We start from the raw sequence: 16,710 nt of genomic DNA on the forward strand, positions 1-16,710 counted from the left end.
ATTTAAACCATAATATTCACATCCTGGTTAAAATTACACAAATGTTAATTTTGGTCTCATTAAGCAACACCAAGAAAACGGATAACAACATTGCTCAGATGGCCTTTTGTAATTAAACAGGCTCCCAAAAAAAGGAACTCTCCTCAGTTTACCAGATTTCTACATAAATTAGCCCAAATGGGAAATCCGAACAAGCAGTAGGTTCACATTTTGAAAAAGGTCATATAAGCCTTGCACATAGAGCAGACGTGAAACTTAGTAGCTGTCAAACACAATAAAACTAGGCAGACCATTTTCCATTTGCTGATTTTGGCCATGTCAACAGTATGGTTATGCTGCTTTACTGCGATAGTGTGGACACTTCCTACAGCGACCAAAGGGATTTTTCCATTAACGTAATCCTCCTTCCTGAAACGTGCCATGAGAGGCAGTAGCTAGGTCGACAAAAGAATTATTTCACTAAACTAGCCGGGGGTGTGTGGTCAGCTTAACTACAGCACTCAGGAGTGGGAATTTTCCCACCCCGAGCACAGTTCTTACTTCGGACCTAACTTTTAAGTGTAGATTATGCCTTAGGATGCGATCCTGCAACTTGTTACCCACGAGCATAAGGGTTTACATGGGCAAAAGGATGCAGGATCAGAATCCTCTTGTTGTTTTCCTTCTGCAAATATAATACCACCTAAGTAAAGATTTCAATACACTCCCAAATAAATGACACTCTTGAAGTCAGAAGAAAGCCAAGTTCCATAAACTAAACAGGAAGACACGTCCGTGCTCACTGGAGGTGCCCGGTTTTTGCATATTTTTGACAAATCCTGCACATACCTCATTTGCTCTAAAGCTGTAGGGGCGTAACCCTAAACATCAGATAACCTCCCTCTAGTTACTAGCACATCTGCAGGAGGCTGTCCTCGACTTTAGGACAAGGGCTGCCTCCCACAGCACAGCAGGGGAGAGTGGAAAAAGAAGAAAACTTCAGGAGCGCGGCCTGAAACAGGAGGGTTGTGAACTTTGCAGATTTCAGAGGGGCAGCCTCTAGTCTGAATCAGCAAAAACAAGGCGGCGTCCTTGTGGCACCTTAGAGACTAACACGTTTATTTGGGCATAAGCTTTCGTGGGCTAAAACCCACTTCATCGGATGCAGGTATAAATAGGCAGCACTTTGTAGCCTTGCCCAGGTAGGGTGTTCTGATGGGCACGCGTTAAACACCCACCATGGCAAGGGGCCAGGAGTGGGGGCAGTAGGGGCAGTGTGGGGACCCCCACTGACCGACCCCCCCAGAGAGAGGGAGACATGGGGGGGGGGCATTCGTTGATCAGCCCCCCCCCAGGAGAGGGGGCGGGGGTCCCCCAGGGACCTGCCACGCCCGGGAGGAAGGGCTCCCCCCCGAGCAGCCCGGGGCGGGCGGAGGGAGCCAGGCGCACTCACCGGGAAACGGCCCCTCAGCAGGGCGGAGCGGCGGGCCAGCCCCCGCAGCGCGGTCCCAGCCTGAGCTGCCAAGGGAGACGCCATCTTAGCCGGGCCACGTGGGCTGCCCCGAGCCGGGGGAGGAGCCAACGCCGCCGCCGCCCGCGGGCGGGTGTGTGGAGGGAAGTAGGGCTTGGGGGTGTCTGTGGGGGAGGGGTTGTGTAGCGGGAGGGGGTTTGGGGGTGTCAGTGGGGGAGGGGTTGTGTAGTGGGAGGGGGATTTGGGGGTGTCTGTGGGGGAGGGGTTGTGTAGCGGGAGGGGGTTTGGGGGTGTCAGTGGGGGAGGGGTTGTGTAGTGGGAGGGGGTTTGGGGTGTCTGTGAGGGAGGGGTTTTGGGGTATCGGGGGGGAGGGGTTGTGCGGGGTTTTGGGGTGTTATGGGAGGGGTTGTGTATTGGGGTGTCTGTGGGGGAGGGGTTGTGTAGCGGGAGGGGGATTTGGGGTGTCTGTGGGGGAGGGGTTTGGGGGTATCTGTGCGGGGAGGGGCTGTGTGGGGTTTTGGGGTGTTATGGGAGGGGTTGTGTATTGGGGTGTCTGGGGGGAGGGGTTGTGTAGAAGGAGGGGGCTTTGGGGTGTCTGTGGGGGAGGGGATTTGGGGTGTCTGTGGGGGTGGGGTTGTGTACAGGGAGAGGTCTTTGGGGTGTCTGTGGGGGAGGGGTTGTATGGGTTTTGGGGTGTCCTGGGAGGGGTTGTGTATTGGGGTGTCACTGTGGGGGGAAGGGTCTTGGGGGTGTCACTACAGGGTAGATGTCTGTGCGTGGGAGAGGGTTGTTTGTGGGTGAGCAAGGGGAGAGTGTTTGGAGTTAGTATAGGTGGGGGGTTGGAGATGTCACTCTGGGTGGGGAGGGGGATGTTTAGGGGTATCATGTGCAAGGAAGGGGCGTGTGTTTTGGGGTGAGACTAGGGTGACCAGATGTCCCAATTTTTATTAGGGACAGTCCCGATTTTTGTTTTTTTTTTTCTTATATAGGCTCCTATTACCCTCCACCCCCTGTCCCAATTTTTCACACTTGCTCTCTGGTCACCCTAGGTGGGGCGGAGGACAATGTGTTTGGGGGTCCCAGTCAGAATCCGCTCTTCTCACCCTAACCCTGCAGTCTCTGGCTTTACAGAAAGAATTCATGATGTGCTCTGCTGCTGCATGAGAGATCATCCATTAAGGACAAAGTGCAGCCTAGCCCCCACCTTATACTTGTTACAAAGTAAAAACTGGGGGCTAAAATTTCAAAAGTGACTACTGATTTGGGGTACCTCCATTGCTGAGACCCAAACTCGATTGTCTGCAAGTCCTGAGCACCTGAGTTCTGAAAATCAGGCCCCTTTAAAGTGTCTCAGATGGGTACCTAAAAATTTATATACTTGGAAGCACTAGTCACTTCTGAAAATCTTGGCCCCTAGACTTCAGGGAGAGGAAGACTATCAGAGCTAAGAGTCAGATCCACCATCTTTATCTAAGAATAATTTTCCCCAGTTGGGGAAACAGTTGAAAGTTGCAAATCTTTTCACTGCACATGTGACAGGAATGTGCCGTATACAGAAATGTGTTGGGCCTAGAGCCCTTACTGTGTATAGCAAAAAACACATTTGTGATCTCAGTAGCTCCTTTCATAACAATTTAATATTTTATGATGCATGTCACTTAAACTGATTCTTCCTTCTGAGGATTTCAAAATGATATATAAACATTAGTTACCCTGAGAGGTAGGTAAGTAAATATTATTATCCCCGTTTTATGTTACAATCTTTGTAAATTGTGGGATGAAGAAACGACTTGAAATCCCTTTTTCTCAAGACTAGGATGTGATGAGAGCCAAAGGAGAACCCTGCTGTGAATGCCTAAGGCTTATTGACAAAAAAGGCATATTCTTCAACAAAAACTTTAAGAAAGAGTTAGGGTTGAAAGTGTGTATCAGTGGATTCTTATTAACACCAACAACATTGCACTTCCTTTACAAAAATTCTACAATTGCATAATAACCCAACTGCTGGCAAGTCTGGAATTCAACAGCTACTACCCATATTTAAGTGAAATACTGTAATATACTTAAATAAAGCTTCTGAAGATGCTGCTTTTGACTGTATTATAATGTGCAGTCCTTAGAATTAACATAGAAACTAGCACGTGCCTGTTCTTGCAGAGTATTGTGTATAGTATTCAGTACTCTGACAGAAAAAATATAATTTAATTTTTAGTTTCTTGAGTATGAATCAGTAAACACACCATTATCGAGCCGCCCAAATTATTATGGCTCTCTGCATTATGTGTATATATAGCAGATATATAAACTTTCAGACAATGTGTGTGGGTTGCATATACCAATAACATTTGATAGTCTGAAGAACACTTTCACACAGTAATATAAATAGTTAAGAAGTGTCTGCATTGCACATTTTAAATTGCTTAGATTTACCAAACCAAAAAAGGGAGTGGAAAAATCCTGTCTCGTTCAAAGGGCTGATTTCTAGATGCCCCTGTGCAGGATATAAGGAAGGAGGAGAAGATGTAGAGATCTTCATTTTTCACGCTTAACCCCATGCACCTATACAAAAGCCAGGCAAGATTAGGCCTAACTCTCTCCAAAGCAGTAGGCTTTACATCCGTGTAATGCACCCAGAAGTCCTGCTTGGTGCCAACAGAGCACAGTCACAGGTTGGGGCCATGTCTGGGCTCCTACACTCCCAGTTGCCTCATATTTGCTCTGGGGAGCACATGCTGCAGCTTTCAAACAGTGAGATCCTGTAGTCTTTACTCCGGTGAGTAGTCAGTGGAATTACTCATGTGAGTTAGAGTTGTAGGTTTGTGTACAAACTTATCTGCAATGCATCTAAGGCTCTGTCTGCATCTGTCTTATGTAGTTTGCAGTGTTGTTGTAGCCATGTTGGTTCCAGGATATTAGAGAGACAAGGTGGGTGAGATAATTGTGACAGGGTCCCCAGGGTGCAACCTGGGCTGGGGTACTGCTGAGCCCTCCCAAACCCACCAGCCTGGGTTGCCTCTCACTGTGATGCTGATGTCAGGCAGGGACAAACCCAACTGAGTTACATGAATGCTCTCCCAGCTATTCATGAACCATCAATAAAGAGACTCCAGCCAATTCCCCCCAGCTCCCTGTCCTTGCACCTCAGAACTGTACTGTCTTGCTCTGATCAGAAGCCTGGCCAGTGTTAGTTCGTTATCGAGTTTGCCACTCCCTCAGTATGGAGTGGACACACAGTAGCCTTGTAAACTTAGCTGAGATCCCTAAGCCATTCAACCAAAACACACTTTTAGCTAAAATATAAAACAGATTTATTAACTACACAGCGATAGATTTTTAGGCGATTATAAGGAGCAAGTGTAGAGCTCAAAGTTGGTTACTTAAGAAATAAAAATAAATTTGCAGTCTAAGTTCTACAAATTAAACAGGATTTGAATCAAGCAGTGTCTCACCCTGATAGATGGTACAAGCAAGTTACAGATCCTCAATACACAGTGTGAGACTTTTCTACCCTGGGACCACCCTCCCCATTCAAAGTCTTTGTCCTCCAGATATTCCTCCAGGTGTTGAGGGGAGGGAGAGAGGCCGATTGATGTCATTTCCCCTTTTCCAGCTTGCTGGAAATATCTATGCTGTGACTTGGGAGTCAGTTGGTACCCATTGGTCAAGCAGTCTCCATTGCATACGTGCTCTCTTTGAAAAGTCCCCATTGCATAGTCTGTGGGATTATGAATTCTTTCTTTGATGGGTATTGATGAGCGGTTAACTGATGTCTGGCCACTCCACTGTTGTAACTGAAAGGCTGGTTGTGTGTGTTCTCACAACATATTTCGGTAACATAGACAGCAATACTTCATAGCCTCACATATAATGAGAGCACATACAATCCAACAAGATATTAATGTTCAAAAGATCAAGACTTTTCTAATGATACCTCACAAGGCATACTTCGTACAAAACATATAATTATATGATAGCATTGAATATGGAGGTTCCAGGGTGTTATTCTGAGGTAGAGTGTCATAATAATAACTTTTATTGGACTAACTTCTGTAGGTGAAAGAGACAAGCTTTTGAGCTTACACAGAAGAAGACCTGAAGATGAGCTCTGTCTAAGCTCAAAAGCTTTGTCTCTTTCACCTACAGAAGTTAGTCCAATAAAAGATATTACCTCACCCACCTTGTCACACAGTCCAATGTACACAGTATTTAGGGAAACTGTTCTTGGCTTCTTGTATCTCCACCAGACAAAAACAAAACAACAAAAGCCAGACTTTAGTCCAAAGCTTTTGCGCTTGGATTTTCTTTAGTATGGAACAATCAATAAATGTTTTTGCAATTAAACAAGGTCTAAAGAAACATGCTGCAAGGCATCACTGCACAAATCATCATTCAGTCCAAATGGTGGACAGTTTTAATGCTAAAACATTTTTTTTAAAGTTTCCTTGAATCATAACTAGTTAGGAAAAACACAGTCTTGGGTGTTCTCAGATTTCCTCTTCTTCAACTTGGCAGTACTTGTTAATAGTGAAATAATGTACTCATTTTCATATCCACATAGATTACCTCCCAAACTATTTGCTAAAGATGAATGTCATGCCAGCCCATGGATGGTGTATCCTGCAGTTCAGAAAGGTTGTTTATCATGAATTTTTCATTTAAGCATAAAACCATTTGACAAATATAAACTCATTGTAGCCAGCAAAGCTGAATGGCAATTTGTTAAAAAAAAATGTTTTCCTAAATAACGTATCTGAGCTCATGGTGATACATGTCAGGAATAAAATCAGTATTACCGCAATGAAGCACAAAGCATTTATATTTTTATGGATAACATCGTTTTTTATTTTGTAACGAAGCATATTTAAGCCAAATTCTGCTTTCCTTATTCACGTTATTAGTCCCATTGGCTTCAGTGGGACTACTGTTGTGAGTAAAATGAGCAGGATATGACCCAGATGCTTTCATTTTGATCACTGATAATATGACGGCTGTCGCCTATGACTAATTTTAACCCGTTCTTCAAGGTATTTTAGATAATAGCATGCAAAAATATTTCTGCATACCCATTACCCTGTGATTATATCTGTGTCCACAGCAAAACATTGAAAGCAATTTATTTCCATAATATTTCCTGAAGAGTCATTGTAGGTATATATGAAAAGGAGATAATAAGCCATGTTCTGGTAGGACTTTATAGTAAGTCCTGTCAAACTACTCACTATATCAACGCAAAAGGGGAGGCAAGAACAGAGCGTTAATGGCACATAGCATCAAAGCCAGAATGACAAAATGAACAGAGAACATCTTTAACATAAGTAAGAAACAGCTGGTAAATAAGGGCAGTTGAAGAGGATGAAGGTAGAAAACAGTTTGTATCAGAAGCTGGCACTGTTTCAGGGAGAATATACAGTAGCAGCAAGATGCAACATGTACTTCCCTTCACTTTGGCCCAGCTTGGGTGTCTGGTGCAGACGGGCAGGAGAACAAGGCCATAGTCCTAATGGTTTATAGTACCATTGTCACTAGAGTACCTGGGTCCTAGTGTGCTAGTAGCTCAAGATTTGAGTTGTGGCTGGTTCCTGCATTCTCTCTCTCTCACCCCTCCTTCCCTAGCATTCCTGCACGAGTCTAAGCACAAGCTGGCCCTAAATAAGAAAGAGTATGGTATATGGTCAGGTGGTGACTGAGTGGATGAAGGGAAATATTAGCTTAAACAGTACTAAAGTAAGGACATAACATTTTGGAAAGGAAAAGGAGCGTGCAAGCTGAAGGTGGAGGAAGAAAGAAGGACCTGGATTTAATAGAGAAGTGGTACTTGGAAAGAAATGTTCTTTTACTGCAGGATGCCTTGGGTAGGTAAGAGTCTTGCCTGCACTGTCTTGAGTCAATTACAGAATAATTTTTACTTCCTGCTGCAGATAGATCACCAGCATGCATTTAGATCCCTTTTTTGCTTTCCCTCTTTCCGATTTCACCCGCTTCCCCTGTATTTGTTGAAAGAACTGTATGAAATGGAGCAATTCAACAAAGGAAGAGTGCAACAACAATCTTTGTTCCCCTTGCCATCATCATCCAGTTTGCCACATTGGGGCTACAGAGAAGTTTACATTGTTAGGCTGCATAATAGCTTTGATTTTGGTAATTATGAACAGAGATGTGATGAGGTGTTTAACAACATGAGAAGCCTTTTTCAGTAAGAAAATACTTGGCTAAGAAGGAGAAAAAGGATTGAAAGGAACCAATCTTTTTTTTAGATTTACAGCAAAAGTGGATATACCAGAGGGAGTAGTAATAGTTCCTCAGCCTTTTGGTGTCCGACTGTATACATTTATATAAAGAGGAAATGTACAGTAATTATCAAAGAAATTAATTGGCTGAAAAGAGTGGAAGAGGTCCATCAATTTACAAAAAATTTACTATTCTCTTTTGCAAAGGGTCTAGCATATAATAAGGCAGGAAGGAGAGTTCAGGATTTTCAGTCGAGATAAGCTGTAGGTGTAAAACACTCTGTTCCAACAATGTTGAGCACTCTCAACATTGTGGGTAGAGAGACAATTTTATTGAACTTCTGTCAGAGACAATAGAGGACTCTGACAACAGAAAAGGTGTTAAGATCTGAGTTGTGGGATCTGGTGGAGGAAAATGACTTCTCAGATGCTGGAGCTCTTTGATAAGATGTGACTATCTTCCCCCCTCAAAGACTTGCAAGAAGCCATTACAAGAGTATAGACAATCTAAATTCAGGAAAGAAATATGTAATGGGATAAAGAAAAACTAAGGTAGACAGTTACTTTGGGAAAGCACACGGAGATTAGAATAGCAGCAAATAGTGCTGCATGAAGAGGCAGTTTCTGTAGTATATCTACTGAGTCTCAGTTTAGTATTTGGCCAAACATTGTATAAAGGGACATAGTAATTTGTCAGATATGCCGCGTGATGGATAGGACAATACATGATATGGTCATGTATGTTGTATTTTAATATCTAACGATCCAACACTGAAAAACAATTTTGGATGAGGAGAGGTCTGAGATGCTGGGCAGGGAGCACGTGTGTCCAAGTTAAGAGGCAGTAGCTGGGCAAAGCCTAATGACCATCTCAGAACCTTTTATGAATAGTGGTTCATGCAGAGGTACACACAATGGATCTGCCCCAAGGGCTTGTCCACTCTAGGGGGTTGCAAAAAATCTCATACTTTTTTTATTATTGCCTCTGATTCCCCAATGGTAGCCATGTTGGGAGTGCTAGTGTAGTCGAGGCTTCTGCTGCTACCAGGATATTCATTACCACATTGTTTCAATATGCTTTAAGCACAGTAAGACAGTATGAGGTTAAAAATGCAAGCACCTGAAGGAACCACTATGGGAGCTGCACCAATGTAAGCAAAAGTGGGAAACTCTTGCAAAAAAGCTAGCGTACACAAAGCCAAAGTGTAAAAAGCATAAAGAGTTGTTCCTCACTGCCCTTGGTCTGAGTTCCCTGGATTTGGATTTCTGCTCACAGGTTTTATGTGTTCTGTGTAACTCTACTAGCTTCAGTGGAGTTGATTTGTTCTGGTGTCAGAGAGAGGATTATCAATTTGGCTTCCTCTACAGTGCTTTTTATTCCTGCCAGTCAAGGAGTGAGGGACTGTGTTTAATTTGAACGTCATTCCCCTAAGTAGTAGCATTTAAAGCCATCAGTAGACCATCAGCCTGGCCCTGAGCAAGCACTAACCTCCTATAAGGGAAATTTCCTTGGGAAGAAATGTAACCTCACAATTCAACCATGCTGTGAGTTGCACAGTCCTTGCACATCGTAGGCCCAGTTTCACTATCCTTACTTAGGCAAAATTCTCATTGACATTAGTGAGAGATTTGCCTGAGTAAAGTCTGCGGGATCACACTTTTAGAGTGTTTCAAAACATTGGAAATAACTAGATGCTCACTGTGTAGGGAGAAATTAATGTTTTCAGTAGTACAATTATTAGAGTACAAGACAGGCCCACTACTGATAATCTAGTTATACTTCCCTCTCCAATGCATTCACATACATCTACACACACAATTCATACATGCACATAATCTACACACATACATATACAGATGCTTAGTGATGCATATGTGCATACATACAGTTATACATTTCTGCCAAGAAATAGCAATGGAAGGGTTATTTCCTACTTTTAAAACTTAGATCTAGGAAAGAACAGTAATAACTTTCATATGGCCTACATTTTTAATGTGTTAAATATATGAAATCAGGTAGGAAGTAACAAGTTTTAAGTCACTGTGCAGTTATTAAACAAATTAAAATGGGACTGCTCATGCCATTAGTCCGACTGCAGCAAGCGCTGAAAATTCCATTCTGGCATTCCGCATGAAATAGCAAATTTGAGTTAAAATTTCTCCAAGCATTTAATGGTTCTGCTAGCTGCCTGATTTAGTAAAGGTTCAAACCTTTTGAGAGTTTAACTTGTTAAAAAGTCATCTTCATTCTATCCGTGGTAGTCTGTGCCAGACCAATTGTTTTTCCTTTATAAAGCGAGTTTTTATGTATTTGTTCTGTTTCCCTAGGAAAGTCTGTAATTTTTTAATGTATAAAGGGAAGTCTATGCTCAGAATCCTCCCCAGTGTATTTTTATATTATCAGTCTGTGCTTGAGGAAAGGCTGATTTTCGTTTTCAGCAGTGGGAAACCAGTGAAGTCCAATTCATTAAAAGCAACTAGCTGCCATGGGAGGTATGTGATTTGTTTTGCGAATTGTTTGTGTGTGACTCAAAATGCATATTGTACTAAAAATTCAGGGAGAACAATAGTCATTGAAGAGGCTGTGATTGTATATATAAATTAAGAGAAAGTGCATCTAAAGTACAGAAAGTCAAGGAAATTATCCACTTTTATTTGCTTATTTTAAATGTTCTTTCTTGTAGACTTTCTCTTTATTTTTATTGAGCTTTGAGCTACAGTCTGAAATGAATCAATTTATTACTCATGTGGTTTCTATGATGGAATTCAGAGTAGGTTTCCCAACAAGTGACAAAGTTTGAAGGGATGAATGCTGAAGAAACCTTACTTTTCACTACTACTGTACTTAACATGAATGACTTTGCTAGGATAACTGCGGTCCATGGTGGTGATTACAAACAAAACATAAAACTTACTAGTGTAGTGCCTTATAGAGATGAATGTGGAGTACTCAGATATGATAGGTATTATGGCAGTACGTGATAAGAAAAATACTGTCTTAATTTTTAAGTGAATTTGGTTTAGAATTTACTTCTGTGTAGTTGACTTTTACTAACACAAACGTTCATAAAAAGTGAATTTCAAAATCACATGCATGCTTATCCATCATAGAACAGCAGCAAAACCATATGATTATTTGACCAATCACAACTATCACATTTCAAATAGCAAATAGAGAACCATTCATAATCACCCTATTGTTAAAAATGTGTACAATTAGTCTAATATTTTGGGATAAACAAATAGCTTAGCGGAATCTACAATCTATGCATAGACATTCTGCAAGCAAAAAAAGATGCTAACTTTGTTGAATACATTATTCATTGTGTATTATTCACTCAGCTCTAGTGCCGAGTATCATCTACAAATACAGCAGATACATAGGAGCTACAACTGGTAAACCTAGTGACTGAACAGTAGGAACAGCTATAGAGGTGACTTGAGACTAGCAAGGAGTTCTTCCTTTAATATCCCCCTCTGGATTTAGGAAGTGGTTAGGTGCAAGCTGCCTTACATCAAAAACAACTATGCAGCTGGACTAGCTCCTTATAACCACTCCTTTCAGCAGGATATCCTACAAAAGTCTTTCATTCTTTTTCAGCCCAATTAAAGTGACATGTCAAGGATCTTTTTAACACAGTATAAAACTAGTGTGTATGTATGTACACTATATATTATATATACATACACACAACATACACACACACAGATATTTATTGACAGAAGAGGGAGGCCTTAGGTTTATATCAAGATTTATATTAAATATGGGATAAGGAAGATCTTTGTTGTACTGACTTCTGTGACATTAGGATATCTGTAATCTTTTCCTTCTTCAATTCTCCCATTTCTTCCTCCTATTCCTCCAAGATTGTGAATAAATTTTAGTTCACATAATATGATTTAGATTAGCAGCAAATGTCGAGATTACTTGCAGATAATATTATGTAGATTGAACAGATCCACCAGTGTACCCCATTCCTGACCTGTAATGTCAGTGCTGTACCAATGTGATCGACTGAATAAATAAAGAACAGGAGTACTTGTGGCACCTTAGAGACTAACAAATTTATTAGAGCATAAGCTTTCGTGGGCTACAACCCACTTCTTCGGATGCATATAGAGTGAAACATATATTGAGGAGAAATATATACACACATACAGAGAGCATGAACAGGTGGGAGTTGTCTTACCAACTCTGAGAGGCCAATTAAGTAAGAGAAAAAACTTTTGAAGTGATAATCAAGGTAGCTCAGTACAGACAGTTTGATAAGAAGCAAGTGTGAGAATACTTACAAGGGGAGATAGATTCAATGTTTGTAATGGCTCAGCCATTCCCAGTCCTTATTTAATCCTGAGTTGATTGTGTCTAGTTTGCATATCAATTCCAGCTCAGCAGTCTCTAGTTGGAGTCTGTTTTTGAAGTTTTTCTGTTTTAAGATAGCCACCCGCAGATCTGTCATAGAATGACCAGACAGGTTAAAGTGTTCTCCCACTGGTTTTTGAGTATTATGATTCCTGATGTCAGATTTGTGTCCATTAATTCTTTTGCGTAGAGACTGTCCGGTTTGGCCAATGTACATGGCAGAAGGGCATTGCTGGCACATGATGGCATATATCACATGGTAGATGTGCAGGTGAACGAGCCCCTGATGGTATGGCTGATGTGATTAGGCCCTATGATGATGTCACTTGAATAGATATGTGGACAGAGTTGACATCGGGCTTTGTTACAAGGATAGGTTCCTGGGTAGACACTGAAATACAGTTTATAAGATGAGTTGTTAAGATTTGAAAGGCAGCTATCCAAGGTCATTGTATCCTCAACTGACCACCTCTTAGACCTAGTCTATACTTAAAAGTTTGATGGCATAGCTGTCCAGGTTAGGAATGTGAAAAAAAAAATCACACACCCCCTAACCAACATAACAATTCTGGGAAAAACTCCAGTTATACCTGCTAAAAAGTCCTTTTGCTGTTGTAGCTTATGTTATTCTGGCATCTGGTATAAGCTGTAGAAGTAAAAGCACTCTCTTGACACTGTAAGCTGTGTCTCCACTAGGAGGGTTTGCTGGTATATCTACACATGCAAACCCTTTCTAATGTAGACAAGGCATTAGGCTTCAGCTAAACAAACACATCCTGTGGATGCGCTCATTCAGAAATAAAATGGCCTTATTTCACTATAACCTAGTCATCCTTAAATTATAGTGAACTAAGGCCACTTTGCTCCCGAGGTCATGTTGATACTACAGTATCCACGGCGACACAGCGATGGCACTGCTGCTGTAGCATCGTAGCAAAGGAGCCATTTCCCATGAGCTGTGCTGCAAAGGCTCTGGTACCAGCAGTAGGAATCGATAAGAGCTGGCAGTGAGGTCAGGTAACAACCTATTTTAACTGGTTCTTGCCATTATATGCTAAACTATACAATGGTTGCATAATATGGACAAAACCTTGTCTAGTGAGGTTGCCATCCTAACCTAATCTAATTGCTGTCTCAGGTCTCTGAAAATGAAAGACTAATCTATGAATCTGCTGAATCACAAAGTCTCCTAACTCATGTACTCAGATATCAGGGTGATAGCCAGATAAAGAGGACCTGTCTTGAGGAGGTTTCACTCATTTGTTAAAATAAAATGAAATTTTCGCCTGGAAGCAGTTTCTTCCATTTATAAAGTGAAAAATCAGCCACTAAAATAATAACATATAAAGTCTCATTAACGAGAGCACGCAATAAAAAATAAAGTGAGTGTAAGCAAGCCAAGCAGATGGTGCAGTATAAACAGGCAGACATTTTAACTATAACCTTCATGGTAGCAAATGCTATTGTTAAGGGTGCAATTTAACTTTCAGTAGAACATTTTTATTTCAGTGTTTCAGCTGAAAGTTTCCAAGCATACAAATTACTATTAAAGGTAAATTATTCTGGAAAGTTTGAGAAAAAAATTAATTCCATTCTTTTGTAGTTATAGTTACTATTTTCTAACCCTACCTTCTACTTCAGATATTGTAAACAAAAATTCACCACCATTTCTCTGGGAAGAAGATTCTTGCTGACTTGTAGGGAGGGGAAATAATCGCACGTATGTTACCTTTCTGCCATGTGTCAGTGTCAGCAGCTAGGTTTAAATTCAAAAAGTTTAGTGAACCCTTTCTAAAATAAACAACACATACCTCTCAAACCCCCACCTAGATCCTCACTCCCATGTCTGACTCTGAGAAATTAAAATTTAACCTCCCTGGTCACCTTTCCTGGTGCTTTTTTCCCCACTCTCAAGACCACCGGGGTCATTTTAATATGAAATTATAAAATAGGTTATTTGGAAAAACAGTACCTCCATATATTTATAAAAAATTAAATTGGCAAAACCCAAATAGTTTACATGGAGTATGGCCAACCCTACACTCTTAGTTAATTTCCCCACTGGTTAAGGGCCAGCCTCCACTCACCTAAACGTCACTCAGGAACCCCATTGGATCCAGTGGTGGCCAAGTAGTTGCTAGGAGGAGGCTCTCCCCTCCCTCTGCTTCACCACCGCCACTCTGGTCCCCTCTTTACTATCAGGGGTCTGTCCTATAGAGTCAAGTGTGCTCTACTGCTACTAGTCTGGACCCACAGAGTCAAGTTCACCTTATTGATGATTAAGTCTGGGCCACTGCTACAGAATCTGTTCTACTACTGCTGGTCAAGTGCTACAGTCTATTTTGAACAGGGACTAAAACCCTAGATGGTAAAACCTAGAGCACTGCAAGACACCTGAACAGAATCCCTAGTCTTTCACCAGTCCTTCAGCTCTCCTTCCCACCTTAAATTTTGAGCTCTGTACCAAAAGTTCATTACCTTTAGCGCAGGGTGATCCACTTTATCTAAATTATCTCATAATTTCTTTTCCCCCTTACATGACACACTTACATGCACCATTTAATATAATTTCCAAAAGCAGAACAGAACCAAATTCCAAACAACACAACATAAAACACTGGGAAGAAATGCACTGGAGTGAAATCATCATATGTAAATTAAGCCTTCCAGAGCTAGCTTTCTCCTGTGGGGGAAACACAGAATTCTATCCCTCTAAGCCTTTGTCTCTGGAGTTTACATATAAATAGCACTTGTCATTCGTAGAGTTCAAAGCACTTTACAAAGGTGGGTACTGTATCACCATCACCATTTCCATTTTACAGCTAAGAAAACTGCAGTACAGAGCATTTAAGTGCGTTTCCCAAGATCACGTAGCTTATTCTTGAACCTAAATCCTAAAGTAATCCGGATCCAGTTCTGAACACTGACTCTTCAGCCCATGTCTATTTGTGAACAGTTTGTGCATGCTCTTAGGCTTTCTTGGATTGCTTTTGAGATAATGTGTATGATTGTAGCTATTACTACATCTTAGCTACACCCAGTACACACTCCAGCTTGAACTCTTCCAAATGTTAACTTTCCACACCAGTGGTCAGGAACACATTACAATTTAACTTGATGGTTAATGAAAATCTAAGATTCATGGCAATATGCTTTCATCAAGATACTGTATTCCTTTCATGGACTACTTGGAAATGGTGTCTAGTTTATTTTTATATTGGGTATTTCATTGCAGGAAAAAACAACCTATTCAAGATATTTTTTTGTAAAAAGAAAGCCATATAAAGGAATACATGCTTTACAGATCAGACAACTATTGTTCAAATCCCGAATTATATATAATTATATATATATATATATCCCGAATGGCATAATTGAGATAAGAATTTGGTCATCTTTGCAAATAGAGAGACCAATCTGCAACCATTATGCAGACAAATTTCCTATTTCAAACGTTTAATTCTCCCATGTATAATCATGTAAAGATAGGATGCCAATGAAAGATTGACTGCATAATATCTGTGGCCACTGGGCCTGATTCTGATCTTGTTTATACCACTTTTACTCCTGTGTTATTCCATTGACTTCAGTGGAGTTATCCCTGATTTACATCACTGTGAGATCACAGTCAGGCTCATGGTATTTAACAATATTTAAAATGAAGCAACTGGATGTTTGAAAAACACATTATTCATAAAAGATGGGTGGACGAGGTATGTATCTTTTATTGTACTAACTTCAGTTGGAGAAAGAGACAAGCTTTCAAGCTACACAGAGCTCTTAGAATGGAAACTGAGAAAGGCCTTCTTAGAACAGCTCTGTGTAGCTCAAAAGCGTGTCTCTTTCTCCAACTGAAGTTGGTCCAATAAAAGACATTACCTCACCCACCTTGTCTCTCTAATATACTGGGACCAACCCAGCTATAACACAACAGCAAATATTATTCATAAAAGGCTGTTATGAGAAAATGTAGGCATGTGAAGCTTCTTTCTCCTTCATTTTCAATATTCATAGCCTCTTTTCAGAATCTTACTCTCAAACTGAGTCCCCAAATCCTAGTCCAAACCTAATCTAGATTCAGATCCAAACAACATCTCTTCAACCTATCTATAATTGAAATCTATCCGCGTCTCACTGGTGAATATTCTGCTCTTAATTCACTGTCTGTAAACTTAATTTTAGACTTTATTTGCAGAGATTTAGATGAAATTGGGAAAAATGAAAATTGGCTAGACTCAAATAGGGCTGGTTGTGTATGTTGAAGGTGGGTGGCAGAAATTGAGACACAGACACACACACACACACATAGAGTTAAGTATATGGAGAGCTAAGTCAGAGACCCGGACAGAGACTTTGATGAAATATCTGGATTTACAGCGGGAACTTAGCAAGGAATTTATGTTCTGACAGATACCTTTGCAAGGGCCCGGGGAAGAACAGAAAAGGGCTAGAAAAGAATGTAAGGGAAATAAGAACAATTAAACCTAAGTAGTGCAGACCATTTGAAGCAAACTAACATCAGTGATCTAGCACAATTAAATCCATGTGCGCTGAGGATTATGAAGTCATCAGAGCCTCAGAGCCACAAGTTGTAAATTATATTTTTGCACATTTGTTTTTAAATTAGGGAACATTGCAGTTTCGTTGCTCTTAATAGAATTTCCCCAGTT

At 41.0% G+C, this 16,710-nt stretch overlaps 1 protein-coding gene across 1 annotated transcript in view; it reads right to left on the bottom strand.

The window, feature by feature from the left end:
* The window catches only part of SUCLG2 (succinate-CoA ligase GDP-forming subunit beta), a 203,497-nt gene extending 201,938 nt beyond the window's left edge, over positions 1–1,559 (bottom strand). The window contains exon 1 of the mRNA XM_034775745.1: positions 1,433–1,559. Coding sequence (XP_034631636.1) covers positions 1,433–1,516 — 84 coding nt within the window. The 5' untranslated portion in view covers positions 1,517–1,559. The remainder of the gene's footprint in view (positions 1–1,432) is intronic.
* Between the last annotated feature and the right edge of the window lie 15,151 nt (positions 1,560–16,710).

This window comes from Trachemys scripta, chromosome 7 (assembly GCF_013100865.1).
Source record: "Trachemys scripta elegans isolate TJP31775 chromosome 7, CAS_Tse_1.0, whole genome shotgun sequence".
NCBI classification, from domain to species: Eukaryota; Metazoa; Chordata; order Testudines; family Emydidae; genus Trachemys; species Trachemys scripta.